Source organism: Salmo salar, chromosome ssa01 (assembly GCF_905237065.1).
Source record: "Salmo salar chromosome ssa01, Ssal_v3.1, whole genome shotgun sequence".
NCBI classification, from domain to species: domain Eukaryota; kingdom Metazoa; phylum Chordata; class Actinopteri; order Salmoniformes; family Salmonidae; genus Salmo; species Salmo salar.
The window spans coordinates 16809683-16835432 of NC_059442.1; the positions used below are offsets into that span (position 1 = coordinate 16809683).

General features: G+C 44.6%; 1 protein-coding gene across 10 annotated transcripts in view; it reads left to right on the forward strand.

Annotated features, from left to right (window-relative positions):
- LOC106567792 (kinesin-like protein KIF13B) overlaps positions 1-25750 on the forward strand; it is an 83830-nt gene that overhangs the window by 14980 nt on the left and 43100 nt on the right. For all 10 annotated transcript variants that reach the window (XM_014138060.2, XM_014137571.2, XM_014138134.2 and 7 more), the window contains exons 3-7: positions 1071-1164; positions 21984-21996; positions 23599-23659; positions 24253-24345; positions 24487-24667. In XM_014138060.2, the coding sequence (XP_013993535.1) occupies positions 1071-1164; positions 21984-21996; positions 23599-23659; positions 24253-24345; positions 24487-24667 (442 nt within the window). The remainder of the gene's footprint in view (positions 1-1070; positions 1165-21983; positions 21997-23598; positions 23660-24252; positions 24346-24486; positions 24668-25750) is intronic.

Genomic DNA, 25750 nt, shown 5'->3' on the forward strand with positions numbered 1-25750 from the left:
CCCAGGACTGCTACTTCAATAACAAATGTTGGTTTGGTCCAAAATAATCCATCGTTATATCCGAATAGCGGCGTTTTGTTCGTGCGTTCCAGAAACTATCCGAAATGGTAAATCAGGGTCGCGCGCATGGCGCATTTCGTGAAATATTCCATTACCGTACTTCGAAGCATGTCAACCGCTGTTTAAAATCCATTTTTATTTAATTTATCTAGTAAAAAAGCGATAATATTCCGACCGGGAATCTCCTTTTCGGTAAACAGAGGAAAAAACACAAAGACGGGGGCGGCCAGTGCACGCGCCTAAGCCCACAGTCCCTTGATCGGCCACTTGAGAAAGGCGATAATGTGTTTCAGCCTGGGGCTGGAATGACGACATTCAGGTTTTTCCCGGGCTCTGAGAGCCTATGGAAGACGTAGGAAGTGTCACGTTAGAGCAGAGATCCTTTGTAATGGATAGAGATGGCAAAGAAGTTCAAGAAATGGTCAGACAGGGTACTTCCTGTACAGAATCTTCTCAGGTTTTGGCCTGCCATATGAGTTCTGTTATACTCACAGACACCATTCAAACAGTTTTAGAAACTTTGGAGTGTTTTCTATCAAAAGCTAATAATTATTTGCATATTCTAGTTTCTGGGCAGGACTAATAATCAGATTAAATCGGGTACGTTTTTTATCCAGCCGTGAAAATACTGCCCCCTAGCCATAACAGGTTAAGTTGGGGACAGACCTAATGGAAGGTTTTATTTTAAGTCATAGGAGATGCTGTCAAAAAGTGATTAAATTCAAATGCCATTCAGAAGACGCTTTTATCCGAAGTGACTTAGTCATGTGTGCATACATTTTTTGCACGAGTGGCCCTGGGAATCGAACCCACAATTCTGCCGTTGCAGTCACCATGCTCTACCAACTGAGCCATTCATGTCCACAATGTAATCAGTAAACAGTGTATGGTTATTCTCCTTTCTAGTCACATGATGATGTGCCCGCATGATGAAGTACCTACCTTGCAATTGGAGGTTGTTCTGAATGTTTGTACAGTACTCTGAACCTTTTCCCTTCTCTCCCTCACAGAAAAGGACCTGAACACAAAATGTATTGTGGATATGGAAGGCAACCAGACCATCCTGCATCCAGGCGGAGGAAACCTGGGCAAAGGAGACTCCAGGTTGGTGTGTGTGTGTGTGTGTGTGTGTGTGTGTGTGTGTGTGTGTGTGCGCGTGCCCACCCACCCACCCACCCATGGGACTCATTTTTCTCCGGCTGACCGTGCTTCTACACCTGCATTGCTTGCTGTTTGGGGTTTTAGGCTGGGTTTCTGTACAGCACTTTGACATATCAGCTGATGTAAGAAGGGCTATATAAATACATTTGATTTGATTTTCAGTTGTTGAGAGTGGGAGTCCAGTGATTTGGAGAGTGTCACATGACTGTTTGCGTGTCGACAGTCTGCCTGTATCACCTGCTGAGTGCACAATGATTTGGGTCAGGAAGATGGGTTGAGCAGGTCTATGTGTGAGAGCTTGTGTGTGTGTCACTCGATGGCCCATTCCTCTCTCTCCCAGGCTGCCTGCTGCTCCTCTCCTCATTCTGTCTGTGTTGGGGCATAACTCTCCTCCGGCTGACTTCTTCTCTGTTTCTCAACCCTTCCGTTGCCCCGACAATGTGGGGGGAGGTCACACAGGGGTCAATACCAGGCGACCACGGGACCCCCTTTTACTTTTAGAGAAGCTAGGGAGCGAGGGACATAAAATAAAAAAAGGGAAGAGAGAGCGAAAGAAGAAGCACACGTTTGCTTTAGCATCTGTTGGCCCTAAAGATCCTCTACTGGCTTTTATGGGGTTAAACAAGGGATGCGCTATCATTTCTCTCTTTCTCTTCCTTCTTTTCTTTCTGTCTTTCTTTCCATCTGGGAGACAATGGGGCGAGAGGTGGTGGGGTGGATGGGGGGGTGACAAACAGGTTTCAAACTTGGAGAAAGACTGAGCCGGCTGCTCCCCATCACACTCCAGACACTTAAACGGTGGAGCTGGGTTCATGTTGTGGGACCTGCTGCTGAGACTCATCCTGGGATGGAGAGATGAATGCTAAAGAGAGGCCCTCCTCACTCACTCCTATAGAGCCTCTACTGACTCTCATGGCACCAGATGCCTTCCTATGGCCCCAGTTCACACGACTGTCTGCAGTATACACAGCTCAGTGTTGTGCCCAGTATCTTTGCTTTATTTAGGACAGAGGCACCTCTCCCACTCCCATAGGCTTTCATTGCCATAGGGCCCCAGATGCCTCCTATGGCCCAAGTTCACATGACTGCAGTATGAGTGGATCTGTGTCTGTGGTGGTGGAGGGGAAGTCCCACTCCCCATGAGCAGACAGCGCTTCCACTGGAGTTCTCTGTCAGACGACGTAGGCCTAACCCAATCTGTATCCCTCCACACCCCTGTCCTTTTTCCTGCTCCCAGCATGTGGAGGGTGGGACGTTGTTACCTGTCTAACTGATCTGTCTCCATTGTGACTAGTGGAACATTGAACTTTCAATGTTTTGTCTCTGCTCCAATGTCTTAAAGTTAATGGTGTTTTTCTCCCCTGTAGCAATAGTTACAAACAGGGATAGCCCTCTCTGTTAATCAATCAAATGTATTTATAAATCGCTTCTTACATCAGCTGATATCTCAAAGTGCTGTACAGAAACCCAGCCTAAAACCCCAAACAGCAAACAACGTAGAAGCACGGTGGCTAGGAAAAACTCCCTAGAAAGACATGAACCTGGGAAGAAACCTAGAGGAACCAGGAACCAGTGGCCAGTCCTCTTCTGGCTGTGCTGGATGGAGATTAAGAGTACATGGCCATTAAGACCAGACTGTTCTTCAAGATGTTCATAGATGACCAGCAGGGTCAAATAATAATCACAGTGGTTGTAGAGGGAGCAACAGGTCAGCACCTCAGGAGTAAATGTCAGTTGGCTTTTCATAGCTGAGCATTCAGAGGTGGAGACAGCAGGTGCGGTAGAGAGAGGGGCATCTGGGACAAGGTAGCACGTCCGGTGAACAGGCCAGGGTTCCATAGCCGCAGGCAGAACAGTTGAAACTGGAGCAGCTTCTGTGTTGCCTGATCTGGTGTCTTGTGATTCATGGGTGGAAAATGATCATGATAATTTAGGTAATATGTAGGTTAGGGTAAAGTGACTATGAAAATGATCATGATCATTTAGGTAATATGTAGGTAGGGGTAAAGTGACTATGAAAATGATCATGATCATTTAGGTAATATGTAGGTTGGGGTAAAGTGACTATGAAAATGATCATGATCATTTAGGTAATATGTAGGTAGGGGTAAAGTGACTATGAAAATGATCATGATCATTTAGGTAATATGTAGGTAGGGGTAAAGTGACTATGAAAATGATCATGATCATTTAGGTAATATGTTGGTAGGGGTAAAGTGACTATGAAAATGATCATGATCATTTAGGTAATATGTAGGTAGGGGTAAAGTGACTATGAAAATGATCATGATCATTTAGGTAATATGTAGGTAGGGGTAAAGTGACTATGAAAATGATCATGATCATTTAGGTAATATGTAGGTAGGGGTAAAGTGACTATGAAAATGATCATGATCATTTAGGTAATATGTAGGTTAGGGGTAAAGTGACTATGAAAATGATCATGATCATTTAGGTAATATGTAGGTTAGGGTAAAGTGACTATGAAAATGATCATGATCATTTAGGTAATATGTAGGTAGGGGTAAAGTGACTATGAAAATGATCATGATCATTTAGGTAATATGTAGGTAGGGGTAAAGTGACTATGAAAATGATCATGATCATTTAGGTAATATGTAGGTAGGGGTAAAGTGACTATGAAAATGATCATGATCATTTAGGTAATATGTAGGTAGGGGTAAAGTGACTATGAAAATGATCATGATCATTTAGGTAATATGTAGGTAGGGGTAAAGTGACTATGAAAATGATCATGATCATTTAGGTAATATGTTGGTAGGGGTAAAGTGACTATGAAAATGATCATGATCATTTAGGTAATATGTAGGTAGGGGTAAAGTGACTATGAAAATGATCATGATCATTTAGGTAATATGTAGGTAGGGGTAAAGTGACTATGAAAATGATCATGATCATTTAGGTAATATGTAGGTAGGGGTAAAGTGACTATGAAAATGATCATGATCATTTAGGTAATATGTAGGTAGGGGTAAAGTGACTATGAAAATGATCATGATCATTTAGGTAATATGTAGGTAGGGGTAAAGTGACTATGAAAATGATCATGATCATTTAGGTAATATGTAGGTAGGGGTAAAGTGACTATGAAAATGATCATGATCATTTAGGTAATATGTAGGTAGGGGTAAAGTGACTATGAAAATGATCATGATCATTTAGGTAATATGTAGGTAGGGGTAAAGTGACTATGAAAATGATCATGATCATTTAGGTAATATGTAGGTAGGGGTAAAGTGACTATGAAAATGATCATGATCATTTAGGTAATATGTAGGTAGGGGTAAAGTGACTATGAAAATGATCATGATCATTTAGGTAATATGTAGGTAGGGGTAAAGTGACTATGAAAATGATCATGATCATTTAGGTAATATGTAGGTAGGGGTAAAGTGACTATGAAAATGATCATGATCATTTAGGTAATATGTAGGTAGGGGTAAAGTGACTATGAAAATGATCATGATCATTTAGGTAATATGTAGGTAGGGGTAAAGTGACTATGAAAATGATCATGATCATGTAGGTAATATGTAGGTAGGGGTAAAGTGACTATGAAAATGATCATGATCATTTAGGTAATATGTAGGTAGGGGTAAAGTGACTATGAAAATGATCATGATCATTTAGGTAATATGTAGGTAGGGGTAAAGTGACTATGTATAGATAATTGTAAAAAAAAAAAAGGGGGAGGATCAATGCAAATAATCCGGGTAGCCATTTGATTAGCTGTTCAGCAGTTTTATGGCTTAGAGGTAGAAGCTGTTAAGAAGCCTTTTGGACCTAGACCTGGCGCTCCGGTATCGATTGCTGTGTGGTAGTAGACAGAACAGTCTATGACTTGGGGGACTGGATTCTTTGGCAATTTTTAGGGCCTTCCTCTGACACCGCCTGGTATAGAGGTCCTGGATGGCAGGAAGCTTGGCCCCAGTGACGTACTGGGCCATACGCACTACCCTCTGTAGCGCCTTGCCGAGCAGTTGCCATACCAGCCGGTGATGCAACCAGTCAGGATGCTCTTGACGGTGCAGCTGTATCATAGACCATGATAGTTTGTTGCAGCTTGAAGCTCACAACCTGCTCCACTACAGCCCCGTTGATGAGGATGGGGGTGTGCTCGGCCTTTGAGGTCACTATGGTGTTGAACACTGAGCTGTAGTCAATGAACAGCATTCTCACATAGGTGTTCCTTTTGTCCAGGTGGGAAAGGGCAGTGTTGAGTGCAATCGAGATTGCATCATCTGTGGATCTGTTGGGACGGTATGCAAATTGGAGTGGTCACCAGTTTGCATCCCTGTATTTAGGTCAATAGTACACTAAGAGCACAGGGGAGGGTGTCCCCTACCCCATCCTCCCTAACCCTTACTGGGTAATAGGCTGTATCCCAGGCTGAACCTTGTCCCTCTCCATACTCACCCTCCCCATGCCTTCCGCAACCATGGCATGCACAGTCACAGGAGAGGGGAGTGAGCGGCCAGCGTGCATCCACGCGGAAACTTATTTTTTTAAGTGACTGCAATCGTAACAGAGAGAACCAGAGAACGAGGGAGGACAGGCTGGCGGGCGGGCACTCAGTCTCCTGACTGCCTCCCTCTCTCCTCTCATTGGCTGGTGGGCCGTGTCGCGCGATGTGTAACTGGGTTATGGGGTGCGGGACGGGGACCCTCACAGCACTCTGGAGTCTGAAATCCCCCCCCCCCCAACCCAGTGCTGCATCTCGGCCCCTGACTCGCTGTGACAGCTGTCAGTGTGGCGACCGTCAACCTCTGAGTGGGTTATGGCTGGGGGGCGGGAGGGTTCTCCTCTTCTTTACAGTGAAACTGGGCAAGAAAGACATCCAGTAACAATGCATTGGCGAGGGTTGGTTACATTGAGCTGTGCTGTTGGCGAGGGTTGGTTAGATTGAGCTGTGCTGTCGGCGAGGGTTGGTTAGATTGAGCTGTGCTGTCGGCGAGGGTTGGTTAGATTGAGCTGTGCTGTCGGCGAGGGTTGGTTAGATTGAGCTGTGCTGTCGGCGAGGGTTGGTTAGATTGAGCTGTGCTGTCGGCGAGGGTTGGTTAGATTGAGCTGTGCTGTTGGCGAGGGTTGGTTAGATTGAGCTGTGCTGTTGGCGAGGGTTGGTTAGATTGAGCTGTGCTGTCGGCGAGGGTTGGTTAGATTGAGCTGTGCTGTCGGCGAGGGTTGGTTACATTGAGCTGTGCTGTCGGCGAGGGTTGGTTACATTGAGCTGTGCTGTTGGCGAGGGTTGGTTACATTGAGCTGTGCTGTTGGCGAGGGTTGGTTAGATTGAGCTGTGCTGTCGGCGAGGGTTGGTTACATTGAGCTGTGCTGTCGGCGAGGGTTGGTTAGATTGAGCTGTGCTGTCGGCGAGGGTTGGTTAGATTGAGCTGTGCTGTTGGCGAGGGTTGGTTAGATTGAGCTGTGCTGTTGGCGAGGGTTGGTTACATTGAGCTGTGCTGTTGGCGAGGGTTGGTTACATTGAGCTGTGCTGTCGGCGAGGGTTGGTTACATTGAGCTGTGCTGTCGGCGAGGGTTGGTTACATTGAGCTGTGCTGTGGGGCTGCAGGGTTTATACTGACTCACTGCACTATACAGTGTACACTAAGTTCTTGGGAAGAAATTGGGGGAAATTATGGGCTGGGGGGTTTTGTGTGTGTGTGTACGAGACACTGCCCCTGGTCTGGGAGAGATGAGTATGATGGGAAAAGCCAGAGATAAAAGGAAGGGGGGCGGTGGAAGGATAGAAGAGACAGACGCATTGTGATGGAAGGATAGAAGAGACAGAGGCATCGTGATGGAAGGATAGACATGTTCAAAGCCTCTATGGGCCTAGTCCTAACTAGAGGGTAAATCACACGGCCTATCTACTCTCTGTATTGGAGAATGGCACAAAAGTTTGACTTACTGGGGTGATATGCTATGTAGGCCAATATGTCCGTTCTATGTAGCCTACTGTCAGTTGGAGCTATTAGGGAAATAGGCTATGTAGGCTTATGTCAGTTCTATGTAGCTTAGTGTCAGTGAAATGACATAGGGCAATTCCACTATAACGGAGTGATGTTGAGACTCAGATTTTTCACTTTCAAATGTATGTAAAACAAAAACCAATGATTGCGAAGTTAAACAAAACATACAACTTATTGGAATTGTCCCGTGTCAGATACCTGCCAGAGTTTTGGATGTTTTTAAAGAGCTGAAGAAGTGCAGCTGAGGCATTTTCAAAGAATGTGCATGGATAAAGGGAAACAGGTGTGTGTCTGTCTGTCTATGTTGGGCATATCACAAAGTGAAATGTATTAGTTGGTGAAATATTTGCGTGTGCCTCTGAGTGTATGGGTTTTTCCTTGTTGTGTGTGTGTGTCTCTCGTCTATGCCTTCGGGTTGTTTTGCCTGTAGTGCTCATCTTATGAGTCTGATTCCGTCCTGTCTGGTTTGACAGGTATCATGGAGGGATGAGTGAAATGGAGGACAAGAAAGGGCTAGAGGCTGATGTTATGGGGGAGGAGAGGATGACCAGGGGAGAGAGGAGTGGGCTGAGTGTACAAAACATTAAGTACTATGCTCTTTCCTTGACAGACTAAATGAAAGCTATGATCCCTTCTTGATGTCACTTGTTCCATCCACTTCAATCAGTGTAGATGAAGGGGAGGAGACAGGTTAAATAATGTTGTTTTATTTTTAAGCCTTGAGACAATTGAGACATGGATTGTGTGCCATTCAGAGGGTGAATGGGCAAGACAACAGATGTGTCTTTGAACGGGGTATGGTTTGTGTCAAGAACCACAACGCTGCTGGGTTTTTCACGCGCAACAGTTTCCCATGTATATCAAGAATGGTTCACCACCCAAAGGACATCCAGCCATCTTGACACAACTGTAGGAAGCATTGGAGTCAACATGGGCCAGCATCCCTGTGGAAGGCTTTCGACACCTTGTAGAGTCCATGCTCCAACGAATTGAGTCTGTTCTTGGGGGGGTGTTCTAATAGTTTTTTTTCAGAGTATTGAGCCTGCAAGTGCAATGTGTTTTACAGGGGCAGACACAGTGAGGGGGAAAAAAGTATTTGATCCCCTGCTGATTTTGTACGTTTGCCCACTGACAAAGAAATGATCAATCAGTCTATAATTTTAATGGTAGGTTTATTTGAACAGTGAGAGACAGTATACAACAAAAAATTCCAGAAAAACGCATGTCAAAAATGTTATAAAATGATTTCCATTTTAATGAGGGAAATAAGTATTTGACCCCTCTGCAAAACATGACTTAGTACTTGGTGGCAAAACCCTTGTTGGCAATCAGAGGTCAGACGTTTCTTGTAGTTGGCCACCAGGTTTGCACACATCTCAGGAGGGATTTTGTCCCACTCCTCTTTTCAGATCTTCTCCAAGTCATTAAGGTTTCGAGGCTGACGTTTGGCAACTCGAACCTTCAGCTCCCTCCACAGATTTTCTATGGGATTAAGGTCTGGAGACTGGCTAGGCCACTCCAGGACCTTAATGTGCTTCTTCTTGAGCCACTCCTTTGTTGCCTTGGCCGTGTGTTTTGGGTCATTGTCATGCTGGAATACCCATCCACGACCCATTTTCAATGCCCTGGCTGAGGGAAGGAGGTTCTCACCCAAGATTTGACGGTACTGGGCCCCGTCCATCGTCCCTTTGATGCGGTGAAGTTGTCCTGTCCCCTTAGCAGAAAAACACCCCCAAAGCATAATGTTTCCACCTCCATGTTTGACGGTGGGGATGGTGTTCTTGGGGTCATAGGCAGCATTCCTCCTCCAAACACGGCGAGTTGAGTTGATGCCAAAGAGCTCCATTTTGGTCTCATTAGACCACAACACATTCACCCAGTTGTCCTCTGAATCATTCAGATGTTCATTGGCAAACTTCAGACGGGCATGTATATGTGCTTTCTTGAGCAGGGGGACCTTGCGGGCGCTGCAGGATTTCAGTCCTTCACGGCGTAGTGTGTTACCAATTGTTTTCTTGGTGACTATGGTCCCAGCTGCCTTGAGATCATTGACAAGATCCTCCCGTGTAGTTCTGAGCTGATTCCTCACCGTTCTCATGATCATTGCAACTCCACGAGGTGAGATCTTGCATGGAGCCCCAGGCCGAGGGATATTGACAGTTCTTTTGTGTTTCTTCCATTTGGGAATAATCACACCAGCTGTTGTCACCTTCTCACCAAGCTGCTTGGCGATGGTCTTGTAGCCCATTCCAGCCTTGTGTAGGTCTACAATCTTGTCCCTGACATCCTTGGAGAGCTCTTTGGTCTTGGCCATGGTGGAGAGTTTGGAATCTGATTGATTGATTGCTTCTGTGGACAGGTGTCTTTTATACAGGTAACAAACTGAGATTAGGAGCACTCCCTTTAAGAGTGTGCGCCTAATCTCAGCTCGTTACCTGTATAAAAGACACCTGGGAGCCAGAAATCTTTCTGATTGAGAGGGGGTCAAATACTTATTTCCCCCATTTAAAATGCAAATCAATTTATAACATTTTTGACATGTGTTTTTTTTGTTATTGTGTCTCTCACTGTTTAAATAAACCTACCATTAAAATTATATATTGATCATTTCTTTGTCAGTGGGCAAACATACAAAATCAGCATGGGATCAAATACTTTTTTCCCTCACTGTAGTAGTACGGCGCACTGGAGTGAATTAGGATGAAGTGCCTTGCTCAAGGGCACGTAGACTGATTTTTCTCGTCGATTCGGGTATTCGATCCAGCAACCTTTCGGTCACTGGCCCAACACTCTAAATGCTAGGCAAGGGAAGAAATGGAGTAGAAAAAGAGGTAGAGGGCAGAAGGAGGGAGGATTGACAAAGCACTTGTGAATGAGAATGATGATTTGATGCTGCTGAACACTAGAGCTAGCAGAAACTGTACATGTGATGTTAGTTCCCACTAGAACTAGCCTATGCTAGATTGGGTTTGGCTGCAGTTGATCAGAGCCCTTCAGATATACTGCATTTAATCTCATAAGCCTAATGAAGAAATTACATATTTTTGACAGCCACCCCCAAAAAATGTTGAGGTGGTAGTGCAGCCCTTTTGGATTGGATTAGGTTAGTGAGAAATTCATGACTCTTCCGATGGTTTAGATGGACAGATGTGGTAACAGGACTATCACCACCTAGAGGGTTACATTCCACTCCCATCTCTTCCTCCCCTAGGCTGTCTCGGTGGTATGTAGCCAGGCCTATATAAGCTGTGCGTGCTTGTGTGGGTGAGTTAGTGTGCACTAGAGGTCGACCGATTTATGATTTTTCAACGCCGATACCGATTATTGGAGGACCAAAAACCCGATACCGATTAATCTGCCTATTTATTTGTAATAATGACAATTACAACAATACTGAATGAACATTTATTTTAACTAAAAATAATACATCAATAAAATCAAGAGAAGTGACACAATTTCACCTTGTTAATATTGCCTGCTAACCTGGATTTCTTTTAGCTAAATATGCAGGTTTAAAAAAATATACTTCTGTGTATTGATTTTAAGAAAGGCATTGATGATTATGGTTAGGTATAGTCATGCAACGATTGTGCTTTTTTCGCAAATGTGCTTTTGTTAAATCATCCCCCGTTTGGTGAAGTTGGCTGTCTTTGTTAGGAAGAAATAGTCTTCACACAGTTCGCAACGAGCCAGGCGGCCCAAACTGCTGCATATACCCTGACTCTGTTTGCAAGAGAAGTGAGACATTTTCCCTAGTTCAAAGAAATTCATGTTAGCAGGCAATATTAACTAAATATGCAGGTTTAAAAATATATACTTGTGTATTGATTTTAAGAAAGGCATTGATGTTTATGGTTAGGTACACGTTGGAGCAACGACAGTCCTTTTTCGCGAATGCGCACCACATCGATCATATACAATGCAGGACACGCTAGATAACCTAGTAATATCATCAACCATGTGTAGTTAACTAGTGATTATGATTGATTGTTTTTTATAAGATACGTTTAATGCTAGCTAGCAACTTACCTTGGCTTCTTACTGCATTGGCGTAAAAGGCAGGCTCCTCGTGGAGTGCAATGTAAGGCAGGTGGTTAGTGTTGGACTAGTTAACCGTAAGGTTGCAAGATTGAATCCCCGAGCTGACAAGGTAAAAATCTGTCGTTCTGCCCCAGAACAAGGCAGTTAACCCACCGTTCCTAGGCCGTCATTGAAAATAAGAATGTGTTTTTAACTGACTTGCCTAGTTAAATAAAGGTGTAAAAAGAAATTGGCCAAATCGGTGTCCAAAAATAACGATTTCCGATTGTTATGAAAACTTGAAATCGTCCCTAATTAATCGGCCATTCCGATTAATCGGTCGACCTCTAGTGTGCACACGTGTGCTGGGAAATGCCAGAGCAGCAGCTGCTGTTATAGCAGAGCTCCGTCCCATATTGAGGATAAACGCTCCCAAACAGTTTTACAGGGACTCTGCAACAGGAGATCATCTATTGTCCGGAATGATAGTAAACAAAGCAGCACGTCACAGGAGAGTGGAGAGGATTCCCCCTGCCTCCATTAGTCAATGCTTGTCTTCACTGGGACCACTCCAGGGTTTGGGTTAATTGGGGCATGAACTGAACTTAACAGCCTGGCCAATAAACTCCCAAAGAATCTAAGTGAGGTCTGAGGCACAGCCCACTAGATAGAGGGAAGTTGTCTGGCTAGAGGACACTAGATTTAACTCTACAGGCTGGGAATGGTAGGTTCTGTTCTGACTCCACAATCCTCTGTTTTTAGTGTTGAGTTTGATTGAATGTCCAATTTGTAAGCCACTTTCCTTCAGGAATCTTCTAGGAAAGGATCTGGGAAGTTAGAGTCGTTTGCTTATATCTCGCCTACCTGGTTGTCCCCGCTCTGCCAATGGGAGTGAACAAACACAGTCACACAATATTGCACTGGTACACACACACACACACACACACACACACACACACACACACACACCGTCTGATGGTCTGGATAACTATTTACAATGAGTTTCCAGCCTGTATCAGACAACCTTTTCCCCAGCCCACATATCATGATTCATAAGGCCCACATGTTTTATGGGTGCAGTCGGCGTGCCTGGCGGGCATGCTTCTAAGCTGTCTTTTACTCTCACTACCCAGACAGGTTGAGACAGCATACCGGTCTGCTGATGCTGTAACCGCATGCTGTAGCCAGGCCCCAGTGGGGAATAGGAATACCAGGGGATGTGGAGAGCAAGCTGTGGGGCGAGGTTGGTGGGAAGAGGACTGGGAAGCAGCTGCCAATTACTACCACTCCCCTACCGACCATCCTTCCTTCACCCACACCTTCCCTCCCTCCCTGGCTGTCAGAGAGCTAAGCCTGGGGTATCTCACTGTCCGTGGCAGGACTTGTCAGCTCAACACTGTGGTCTGCGCCCCAAATGGCACCCTTTTTCCTATATAGTGTTCCCTATGGGCCCTGGTCAAAAGTAGTGGACTAAATAGGGAATAAGGTTCCATTTGGGACCCCAGCCTAGTGCCAGGTGGAATCTGCACAGTTGTTTTCCTATGTTAGCACAGCTGAAAACTGTTGTCCTGATTAAAGAAGCAATAAAACTGGCCTTCTTTAGACTAGTTGAGTATCTAGAGCTCCTTGAAATGGCAGCTCTAGCCTTTAGCTCAGTGCGGATGTTGCCTGTAATCCATGGCTTCTGGTTGGGGTATGTACGTATGGTCACTGTGGGGACGACGTCATCGATACACTTATTGATAAAGCCAATGACTGATGTGGTGTACTCCTCAATGCCATCGGAGGAATCCTGGAATGTATTCCAGTCTGTTCTAGCAAAATAGTCCTGTAGCTTAGCATCTGCTTCATCTGACCACTTTTTTATTGATCTAGTCACTGGTGCTTCCTGCTTTAATTTTTGCTTGTAAGCAGGAATCAGGAGGATAGAATTATGGTCTGATTTGCCAAATGGAGGGCGAGGGAGAGCTTTGTATGCATCTCTGTGTGTGGAGTAAAGGTGGTCCAGGTTTTTTACCCACTGGTTGCACAATTAACATATTGATTAGAAATTTGGTAAAACAGATTTTAAGTTTCCCTGCATTAAAGTTCCCTGCTACTAGGCGCGCCGCCTCTGGGTGAGCGTTTCCTTGTTTGCTTATGGCGGAATACAGCTCATTCAATGCTGTCTTAGCACCACAGTCAGAGGCTGGCACTATGTAAACAGCTATGAAAAATACAGATAGTGTGATCTACAGCTTATCATGAGATGCAATAGCGCAAGACTTCATTAGATATCGTGCACCAGCTCTTACTTACAAAAATACATAGTCCGCCGCCCCTTGTCTTACCAGACGCCGCTGTTCTATCCTGCTGGTACAGCGTATAACCAGCCAGCTGTATGTTGATATTGTCGGCGTTCAGCCACGACTCCATGAAGCATAAGATATTGCAGTTTTGAATGTCTCGTTGGTAGTTTAATCTTGCGCATAGGTCATCGATTTTATTCTTCGAAGATTGCACGTTTGCTAGCAGAATGGAAAGAAGTGGGGGTTTATTTGATCGCCTACGAATTCTCAAAAGTCAGCCTGCCCTCTGGCCCCTTTATTCTCTGCCTCCTCTTCACGCAAATCACGGGGATCTGGGCCTGTTCCCGAGAAAGCAGTATATCGTTCACTTCGGGCTCGTCAGACTCGTTAAAGGAAAAAAAGGATTCTGCCAGTCCGTGGTGAGTAATTGCAGTCCTGATGTCCAGAAGTTATTTTCGGCCATAAGAGATGGTAGCGGCAACATTATGTACAAAATAAACAAACAAAAAACACAATCGGTTGGGGACAAGTAAAACGTCTGCCTTCTCCGGAGTCATTTTTGTGGTCAGCCCCAGGGTTTTCAAATTAAGTCTCTGCATAGAATCCATCTGACAGTAGTAGTCATTTAATGTTTCCCCTACTTAACCATCCATATAGCTGTGGTGGTCCACCTCTCTCTGGCCATGTGTCTCTGGCCATGTAATGGTGTTGTGATAGGGTCTGATAATAACAGTGCCATGGACTAGAGGGAGCAGTCAGTGATAGGACAAGGGCAAAGTAACTGTTGCTACATTGTTTTGGAAGGGAGTTGGCTGGGGTGTGTGTGAGAACATGTAGCAATCTGCTCGCTCTCTCTCTCTCTCACTCATTCACACCCTTCCTTCTGATTCAGCAGTCGGCAACGTAGGCCTGAGGTCGCAGGCAGGGCTGTAAAAAGTGAGTACATGTTTAATCAGCCAATAATCCCTTATAGGCCTTGGGCTAGTCTATTACAGCTACCGCCACACCCCTAGCATCAAACAACTGTCTCTGTGAGATGAGTTCTTATCTCCTATTGAGAATGGCCTATGTGCCAGACAGATTTTTATCCAACATGCAAGCTAAACTATTGTATCCTCTGCCAATTGCCTGCTACAATGAGTGTGTCCGCATATCATCCGATAGCTGCACTGAGCTTGAACCTGAGCGCTGATTTGGCTATGCTGGTTCCAGTCACTAATGCCTGATTGGCTATGCTGGTTCCAGTCACTAAAGCCTGATTGGCTATGCTGGTTCCAGTCACTAAAGCCTGATTGGCTATGCTGGTTCCAGTCACTAATGCCTGATTGGCTATGCTGGTTCCAGTCACTAATGCCTGATTGGCTATGCTGGTTCCAGTCACTAAAGCCTGATTGGCTATGCTGGTTCCAGTCACTAATGCCTGATTGGCTATGCTGGTTCCAGTCACTAATGCCTGATTGGCTATGCTGGTTCCAGTCACTAAAGCCTGATTGGCTATGCTGGTTCCAGTCACTAAAGCCTGATTGGCTATGCTGGTTCCAGTCACTAATGCCTGATTGGCTATGCTGGTTCCAGTCACTAAAGCCTGATTGGCTATGCTGGTTCCAGTCACTAATGCCTGATTGGCTATGCTGGTTCCAGTCACTAATGCCTGATTGGCTATGCTGGTTCCAGTCACTAAAGCCTGATTGGCTATGCTGGTTCCAGTCACTAAAGCCTGATTGGCTATGCTGGTTCCAGTCACTAAAGCCTGATTGGCTATGCTGGTTCCAGTCACTAAAGCCTGATTGGCTATGCTGGTTCCAGTCACTAAAGCCTGATTGGCTATGCTGGTTCCAGTCACTAAAGCCTGATTTGGCTATGCTGGTTCCAGTCACTAAAGCCTGATTGGCTATGCTGGTTCCAGTCACTAAAGCCTGATTGGCTATGCTGGTTCCAGTCACTAAAGCCTGATTGGCTATGCTGGTTCCAGTCACTAAAGCCTGATTGGCTATGCTGGTTCCAGTCACTAAAGCCTGATTGGCTATGCTGGTTCCAGTCACTAAAGCCTGATTTGGGTATGCCCACCACCCGGCTCTGTCTGCCTCTGGGCCGGAGACATGGAGGCCTGGTCCGCACCCACTGACGTGCTAGCTAATACACAGCCCATGTTTATTGTGGTCATGGTGAATGTCTCTAGTATGATGTGCAGAAAGCAGACGTAACATCTATTATTAGACTCCTGTACTAATGGATAGTCAGTGTGTGGGGCCTTTAAAGAACACACAAAATGTCTGAAAGTGCTTGTAAATGCGTGTCTCTTCTACAATGCATTGTAGAAACTGAGTGTCTCCTTGTCTCTCTCCCACTGCCTGTGAGTTAGTGTGTTAGTATATAATATTACTGTTGGTCATTGGGTTCATGCAGTGCTGTGCAAAGCTTCTTCCCAGCCATGGGGTAGATAAGGGAGTACTCAGGCATTTTACTAGGGGTGTAAGATTCACTGATACACCGGTCCCTGATTTTTGTTTAAGATGCAGTGCATTCGGAAGGATTCAGCCCCCTTGACTTTTTACACATTTTGTTACAGCCTTTTTCTAAAATGGTTAAATTCTAAATTCTCATCAATCTACACGCAATACCCCATAATGACAAAGCAAAAACAGGTTTTTAGAAATGTTTGGGAACTTATAAAAATAAAATGTTAATATCACATTTCCATAAGTATTCAGACCCTGCCTCAGTACTTTGTTGAAGCACCTTTGGCAGTGATTACAGCCTCAAGTCTTCTTGGGTATGACGCTACAAGCTTGGCACACCTTTATTTGGCAAGTTTCTCCCTTTCTCTGCAGGTCCTCTCAAGCTCTGTCAGGTTTAGCACACCACACATAGCTGCACAGCTATTTTTTTTAAATATATTTATTTTTCTACCCCTTTTTTCTCCCCAATTTTGTGGTATCAAATTGGTAGTAGTTAGTCTTGTCTCATCGCTGCAACTCCCGTACGGACTCGGGAGAGGCAAAGGTCGTGAGCCATGCGTCCTCCGAAACACAACCCAACCAAGCCGCACTGCTTCTTGACACAATGCCCACTTAACCTGGAAGCCAGCCGCACCAATGTGTTGGAGGAAACACCGTACACCTGGCGACCTGGTCAGCGTGCACTGTGCCCGGCCCGACACAGGAGTCGCTAGTGCGCGATGAGACAAGGATATCCCTGCCGGCCAAACCCTCCCTAACCCGGACGACGCTGGACCAATTGTGCTCCGCCCCATGGGCCTCCCGGTCGCGGCCGGCTGCGACAGAGCCTGGGCTCGAACCCAGAATCTCTGGTGGCACAGCTAGCACTGTTATGCAGTGCCTTAGACCACTGCGCCACCCGGGAGGCCATGCACAGCTGTTTTCAGTTCCCTCCAGAGATGTTCGATTAGGTTCAAGCCCGGGCTCTGGCTGGGCCACTCAAGGACATTGGGACTTGTCCCGAAGCCACTACTGCGTTGTCTTCGCTGTGTTTTAAGGTTTGTAGTCCTGTTGGAAGGTGAACCTTTGACCCAGTCTGAGGTCCTGAGTGCTCTGGTGCAGGTTTTCATCAAGGATCTCTCTGTAGTTTGCTCTGTTCATCTTTCCCTCGATCCTGACCAGTCCCTGCCACTGAAAAACATCCCCATAGCATGATGTTGCCACCATCATGCTTCACTGTAGGGATTGTGCCAGGTTTCCTCCAGATGTGACGCTTGGCACGAGAGAGTTCAATCTTGGTTTCATCAGACCGATTTTATCTTATTTCTCATGGTCTGAGAGTCCTTTAGGTTTCTTTTGGCAAACTCCAAGCGGTCTGTCATGTGCCTTTTACTGAGGAGTGGCTTCCGTCTGGCCACTCTACCGTAAAGGCCTGATTGGTGGAGTGCTGCAGAGATGGTTGTCCTTCTGGAAGGTTCTCCCATCTCCACAGAGTAACTCTGGAGCTTTATCAGAGTGACTTGCGTTCTTGGCCACCTCCCTGACCAAGGCCCTTCTCCCCCGTGTGCTCAGTTTGGCTGGGCGGCCAGCTCTAGGAAGAGTCTTGGTGGTTCCAAACTTACTCCATTTAAGAATGATGGAGGCCACTGTGTTCTTGGGGACCTTCAATGCTGCAGAAATGTTTTGGTACCCTTCTCCAGATCTGTGCCTCGATACAATCCTGTCTCTGAGCTCTACGGACAATTCCTTTGGCCTCATGGTTTTTGCTCTGACATGCACTGTCAACTGTGGGACCCTATATAGACAGGTGTGCCTTTCCAATCAATTGAATTTACCACAGGTGGACTCCAATCAAGTTGTAGAAACATCTTAATGATGATCAATGGAAACAGGATGAATTTGAGCTCAATTTTGAGTCTCATAGCAAAGTGTCTGAATACTTATGTAAATAAGTTATTTTTATTTTAAATAAATACATTTTTACTTTGTTATTGTGGTTAGATTGAGGGGGGAAAAACAACTGAATACATTTTAGAGTAAGGCTGTAACGTAACAATGTGCAAAAAGGGAAGGGGGTCTGAATACATTCCAAGTGCATCAGACATCAAACCGATCCAAATGTAACATGCGTCGGTCAGAAAATCAAAAAATCTAATGTTACGAATTGCCGGTTCCCAAATTAGTTTAGCTCATATTACATTCTTTTTAACTTCCGAATGACCATCTTTTATGACACGATGCGTCCTCTCCTTCATTGTTAAACTGCATATAACTGTGTTGACTGTCATTGATATAAGTCATTTAGCATGCCGAACAAACCCAGGCAATATCAGTAGCCTTGTCAAAGTGCGCTGTGTCCAGCTTCGCACACTGGTCATCAGCAGGAAGAGGACTGTTCCTGATCTTGCACACCTGCGCGGCAACTTCAGCATTCAAATGCTAAAATGTTTTATGTGATATTAGGCTGTATTAGTTTATTGACAACCTATGTTACGTGCTAGGTTATGATCTATGTGCTGTTGGAAACATATATTTTTTTTTACTGGAATAAAAGTAAGCTACTGGAGAGAACTCTCATCTGGCTATACCTGCTAAGCGGAGCTTAACCAAATATTTTATTGTTCAGGTTCACCATCAGCAATAGTTTTGGTAGTTTTGATTTAATCAGTGTATCTGGTCGTTTTTAGATATACTGGATAAAGTTGATAATTTCATAACGAGGACAGCAATCACTTTTGCGAGGCACACTGCATGGCTGTAGCGAGAGATCTAAACAGTCAAAACAATTAGATTTTGAGATGGCACAAAATTGTGCTATATATTCATTGGTTATTTCATAGCTAATTTGTAAACTATAAATATTGACTCATTAATGGCTCAAACACTTAATCTGTTAATATGACAAGTTAATTAGTGGGTGGTGGTTTGCCCTGACTCATTTGGTAGTGGGGTGGTAGATTCCTATTCTCCCTTATTGCTCAGCTCAGGTGCCTACATAGTACATACACCATAGACATACATAATTTACGCACACACACACACACACACACACACACACACACACACACAGAGAAGTCAGCTCAGACAGATCCAGCTCAGAGAGGCCCAGCTCATTAGCTCCATCAGCAGCAAATTTTAATGCAGAATGGAAATTGAATGTGTTTATGCAACAAATAATACTGCATCAAAAGGGAATCGTGTCAATTTATTCTGTAATAAACCGAATCATTTCAAACTAAAACATATCCTTCCTGTATTGGATCGGAGCCCATGTATCTAAATACAGTTGAAGTCAGAAGTTTACGTACACCTTAGCCAAATACATTAAACTCAGTTTTTCACAATTCCTGACATTTAATCCTAGTAAAAATGCCCTGTTTTAGGTCAGTTAGGAACACCACTTTATTTTAAGAATGTGAAATGTCAGAATAATAGTAGAAAGAATGATTTATTTCAGCTTTTATTTCTTTCATCACAATCCCAGTGGGTCAGAAGTGTACATACACTCAATTAGTATTTGGTAGCATTGCCTTTAAATTGTTTAACTTGGGTCAAACGTTTTGGGTAGCCTTCCACAAGCTTCCCACAATAAGTTGGGTGAAATTGTGTCCCATTCCTCCTGACAGAGCTGGTGTAACTGAGTAAGGTTTGTAGGCCTCCTTGCTCGCACACGCTTTTTCAGTTCTGCCCACAAATGTTCTATAGGTTTGAGTTCAGGGCTTTGTGATGGCCACTCAATACCTTGACTTTGTTGTCCTTAGGCCATTTTGCCACAACTTTGGAAGTATGCTTGGGGTCATTGTCCATTTGGAAGACCCATTTGCGACCAAGCTTTAACTTCCTGACTGATGTCTTGAGATGTTGCTTCAATATATCCACATAATTTCCCTTTCTCATGATGCTATCTATTTTGTGAAGTGCACCTGTCCCTCCTGCAGCAAAGCACCCCCACTACATGATGCTGCCACCCCCGTGCTTCACGTTGGGATGGTGTTCTTCGGCTTGCAAGCCTCCCCTTTTTCCTCCAAACATAACGATGGTCATTATGGCCAAACAGTTCTATTTTTGTTTCATCAGACCAGAGGACATTTCTCCAAAAAGTACGATCATTGTCCCCATGTGCATTTGCAAACTGTAGTCTGGCTTTGTTTATGGCGGTTTTGGAGCAGTGGCTTCTTCCTTGCTGAGAGGCCTTTCAGGTTATGTCGATTTTAGGACTCGTTTTACTGTGGATATAGTTACTTTTGTACCTGTTTCCTCCAGCATCTTCACAAGGTCCTTTGCTGCTGTTCTGGGATTTATTTGCACTTTTTGCACCAAAGTACGTTCATCTCTAGGAGACAGAACGCGTCTCCTTCCTGAGCGGTATGACGGCTGCGTGGTCCCATGGTGTTTATACTTGCGTACTGTTGTTTGTACAGATGAACATGGTACCTTCAGGCGTTTGGAAATTGTTCCCAAGAATCAACCAGACTTGTGGAGGTCTACACTTTTTTTGTTGTTGAGGTCTTGGCTGATTTCTTTTGATTTTCCAATGATGTCAAGCAAAGAGACACTGAGTTTGAAGGTAGGCCTTGAAATACATCCACAGATACACCTCCAATTGACTCAAATGATGTCAATTAGCCTATCAGAAGCTTCTAAAGCCATGACATAATTTTCTGGAAACTTCTGGCCCACTGGAATTGTGATACAGTGAAATAATCTGTCTGTAAACAATTGTTGGAAAAAGTGTATTTAAACGTCCAACTTCCAACTGTACGTATAGCATCATCTTGAAAGGGAAAGATACAAATCCTTTATTTATTTGGCTGCTCTGTTCGACTCTCCCTCTGTCATTCTGTGAGTTTGTCTTTTACTCTCTTCCTCATTCCCCCCATCATAATTACACCAACAATCACCAAAAAGCAGATGACTTGAAGCACACTGAAACTAACATTGAAAAACAACCTAGCGTGTAAACAAATAATGTAACTAGCCAAGAAACACGATGACAAAGTCACACTTTAGTAGCCAAATGCTCTGTGTGACCACCTGCAAATGTGGCTGGTGAAATAGACATTCTTACCCGCCAATGACGACAAAATGTACCCGCATTTGGCATTTAATATCCCACCCTGGTTGAGAAACATTGAAACATTGTCGTAAACATCTCCAGACCTTGGCACCCACAGGACTGAACATTTTAGAGAGCGAGAGAAAGAGTGTCAGACTGAGAGAAATGGAGAGAAAGAGAGCAGGAAGTTTGAGTGGAAGCAAGCCTACATTCTTATGAATAGGCATCTTGATTCAAGTTAGCTCTATTGCCTGTGCTGCATCCTGTTTGTTGGGAGATGTGTTTTTTTTTTGTTCCTCATTTATCAGGAATGGCGGATTTGCAGACCTCTGACAGAATGAATACTGTGTATTTTCTGATCTGTAGGCCTGTCATTGAGACAGCCCTGTAGTCTTTATTTTCTTCCCTTGTTATCAAGTGCCGATCACATGATTGATAATAGGATGTAATCTCTTTCACCAGTCTGATAGACCATATTGTGCTCATAAACTGTGTAGCCTACTTCAAGTAAAATGGTTATTGACAGACAGGCTAACAATCTTGTGATCTTTGGTTATTATTGATGGATATTAATCTGTCATATTCACCAATGTGTATCCATGACGCAGTGACAGACTTTTTTACTATTTTTACCAGTCTTAGAAAATCCTGTTAGTGTGATTGTCTCTCTGGGTGTACACTACAGTACATCAAAATGTCCTGGTGTGTATTCACTAGGAACCAGACAGAAGCAAACAGAACTAAACAGGGAGGGACCTACCTGAATTTGACCAATAGAAACTCTTGGTTTTGTTGCAAAGAGTGTTCCTGTTTGCAAACGTTTGCTATGGTGTGCACTAATGATATATCACCACTGGTGTTGCTTTACACCACTGGTGTTTGTTTACATTGGTGTCTGAGATATGATCCTTCTCTCTCTCTCTACCCATGTAACCATCCTTTGACCTCTTAACGCCTGTGTGAACTTCCTCAGGAGTCAGACCAAGGTAAGTACATTATTACTGATTTGTGTTAATGCTTGGTTGTCAATGCTGTTAATGGTCTCTGTGTTGACACACTAGCTACTTTGTGGAGCTGTGCTTATATAGCAATCATTGTACTTGTACAGTCGTGGCCAAAAGTTTTGAGAATTACACAAATATTAATTTTCACAAAGTTTGCTGCTTCAGTGTCTTTAGATATTTTTGTCAGATGTTACTATGGAATACTGAAGTATAATTACACGCATTTCAGTAGTGTCAGGCTTTTATTGACAATTACATGAAATTGATGCAAAGAGTCTATTTGCAGTGTTGACCCTTCTTTTTCAAGACCTCTGCAATCTGCCCTGGCATGCTGTCAATTAACTTCTGGGCCACATCCTGACTGATTCTTGCATAATCAATGCTTGGAGTTTGTCAGAATTTGTGGGTTTTTGTTTGTCCCACCCGCCTCTTGAGGATTGACCACAAGTTCTCAATGGGATTAAGGTCTGGAGAGTTTCCTGGCCATGGACCCAAAATATCGATGTTTTGTTCCCCGAGCCACTTAGTTATCACTTTTGCCTTATGGCAAAGTGCTTCATCATGCTGGAAAAGGCATTGTTCGTCACAAAACTGTTCCTGGATGGTTGGGAGAAGTTGCTCTCCGGAGGATGTGTTGGTACCATTCTTTATTCATGCCTGTGTTCTTAGGTAAAATTGTGAGTGAGCCCACTCCCTTGGCTGAGAAGCAACCCCACACATGAATGGTCTCAGGATGCTTTACTGTTGGCATGACACAGGACTGATGGTAGCACTCACCTTGTCTTCTCCGGACAAGCTTTTTTCCGGATGCCCCAAACAATCAGAACAGGGATTCATCAGAGAAAATGACTTTACCCCAGTCCTCAGCAGTCCAATCCCTGTACCTTTTGCAGAATATCAGTCTGTCCCTGATGTTTTTCCTCTTACTGGCAGCAATATCCTTGCCTGTGAAGCCCTTTTTGTGTAAAGCAATGATGACGGCACGTGTTTCCTTGCAGGTAACCATGATTGACAGAGGAAGAACAATGATTCCAAGCACCACCCTCCTTTTGAAGCTTCCAGTCTGTTATTCGAACTCAATCAGCATGACAGAGTGATCTCCAGCCTTGTCTTCGTTAACACACCTGTGTTAACGAGAGACTCACTGACATGTCAGCTGGTCCTTTTGTGGCAGGGCTGAAATGCAGTGGAAATGTTTTTTGGGGATTCAGTTCATTTGCATGGCAAAGAGGGACATTGCAATTCATCTGATCACTCTTCATACATTCTGGAGTATATGCAAATTGCCATCATACAAACTGAGGCAGCAGACTTTGTGAAAATTAATAATTGTGTCATTCTCAATTTTTGGCCACGACTGTATATTGACATGTTCAAAAACTGTTAGGCTAATTTGTATGCCATGTTTATCACTGCCTGTGCTCAACAAGAACCACCCAACGGGGAAAAACTGTTAGAAATAATAATGTCATAATGTCATTTTAACTGATCATTTCAAAGTGTTTTGCCCGCTGGATTACAGCTGTTATAAATGTGTTGTAAACTATTTAGTTTCATTGTGTCCTCGGTCTCTCGTCCCCTCAGACCTTCGCCTATGACTACTGTTTCTGGTCCATGGACGAGTCGGAAAAGGACAAGTTTGCGGGTCAGTTTTTGTTTCCACATTCAGTTGCCAAACGTTATCGAACGTTGCAGGTAGAAATGCCACAAATAGTCGACACTATTCCTTGTTTTACATGACGGCCTACAGAGGCTTATTTGTTCTATGTAACATATTTCTATCTCAGTGTTCCCTTAACAGTGCGTCCTGTTGAACGCACCCCAGCTATAGGTCTGTCCAGGTGGTTTTCAGGTATTTTCAGAAGTTTTTTTTCTTTCTCTACAGTGACTAAGGATCCCACCTGAATGTTCTTTGATGTTTACTTGCTTGGATGGATCTCTAGGTGTTTGGCTTAATTTAAATGTCAAATATTCCTGTCAGACCTGCTAGTCATCCACCTCTTTGTGCTGTAGGCCAAAACCCAACTAGGGCCTATGCTGTTTCTCACACTGTTCATGTATACAGTCTGAAGGTCCTATATGAATTAACACTTGTTACACATGCATAACGGGTCCATTATCTTGTAATTGTGTTAGTGTGCTCCAGATGATTTCTAAATCATCCCGAAGGGGATCAGTCAAGTCACATTGTAGGGTTTTATATTGTATTGTGTAATGTTGCCTGGTGGTTGTCTCCAGGTCAGGACGTGGTGTTCCAGTGCCTTGGGGAGAGTCTTTTGCACAACGCCTTCCAGGGTTACAACGCCTGCATCTTCGCCTACGGACAGACAGGCATGTTATGACACTACTAACTGGCCTCATATTGTTAGAATGGAATGGAGTTTTACAGTTTCAAGTTTAAAACAGGTTGAAGTTCATTGGTTGTCTCCTAACGGCTGCTCTCATCCATTGGCTGCGTGTGTGTCCCTCCAGGTTCGGGAAAGTCGTACACCATGATGGGTTCTGTGGACTCTCCAGGTCTGATCCCACGGCTCTGCAGCTCTCTGTTTGACCGCACCCTGCAGGAGCAGAGGGAGGGGGAAGGCTTCACCATAGAGGTCTCCTACATGGAGATATACAACGAGAAGGTCCGCGACCTCCTCGACCCCAAAGGGTACGTATGACCCTGAATATTGACCTTTAACATGCTTCCTCTCTTCCTTGAAGTCTAGTCACTGATCTAACACAATTAGATTGGTATAAGCAGTGGTTCAATGACATAGCTTTCGCCTATCAGTGATTACAGTCTGAGGAAGCAAGTACATCATTTCCAAACATGTTTCAGAACTGGGCCTCAGTGCTTTCGCACACGCTTGCCTGTTCAGAGCTCCTATGGCACCCCGCTTGACCCCAAAGGTTATGCCCCGTCACCTCTGTTAAAGCAACCTATAGAATAACAGGCTCTACATGGTCCAGCCATATGGAGTCAGCCTACCACGCTACACAGGATGATGTAGAGCCTGTAGCTCTATATGGAGTCAGCCTGCCACGCTACACAGGATGATGTAGAGCCTGTAGCTCTATATGGAGTCAGTCTGCCACGCTACACAGGATGATGTAGAGCCTGTAGCTCTATATGGAGTCAGCCTGCCACGCTACACAGGATGATGTTGAGCCTTGACTCCATATGGAGCTACAGGCTCAACATCATCATGTGAGCGTGGCAGACTGACTCCATATAGAGCCACGTCTGCCACGCTACACAGGATGATGTAGAGCCTGTAGCTCTATATGGAGTCAGTCTGCCACGCTACACAGGATGATGTAGAGCCTGTAGCTCTATATGGAGTCAGTCTGCCACGCTACACAGGATGATGTAGAGCCTGTAGCTCTATATGGAGTCAGTCTGCCACGCTACACAGGATGATGTAGAGCCTGTAGCTCTATATGGAGTCAGCCTGCCACGCTACACAGGATGATGTAGAGCCTGTAGCTCTATATGGAGTCAGTCTGCCACGCTACACAGGATGATGTAGAGCCTGTAGCTCTATATGGAGTCAGCCTGCCACGCTACACAGGATGATGTAGAGCCTGTAGCTCTATATGGAGTCAGTCTGCCACGCTACACAGGATGATGTTGAGCCTGTAGCTCTATATGGAGTCAGTCTGCCACGCTACACAGGATGATGTAGAGCCTGTAGCTCTATATGGAGTCAGCCTGCCACGCTGCACAGGATGATGTAGAGCCTGTAGCTCT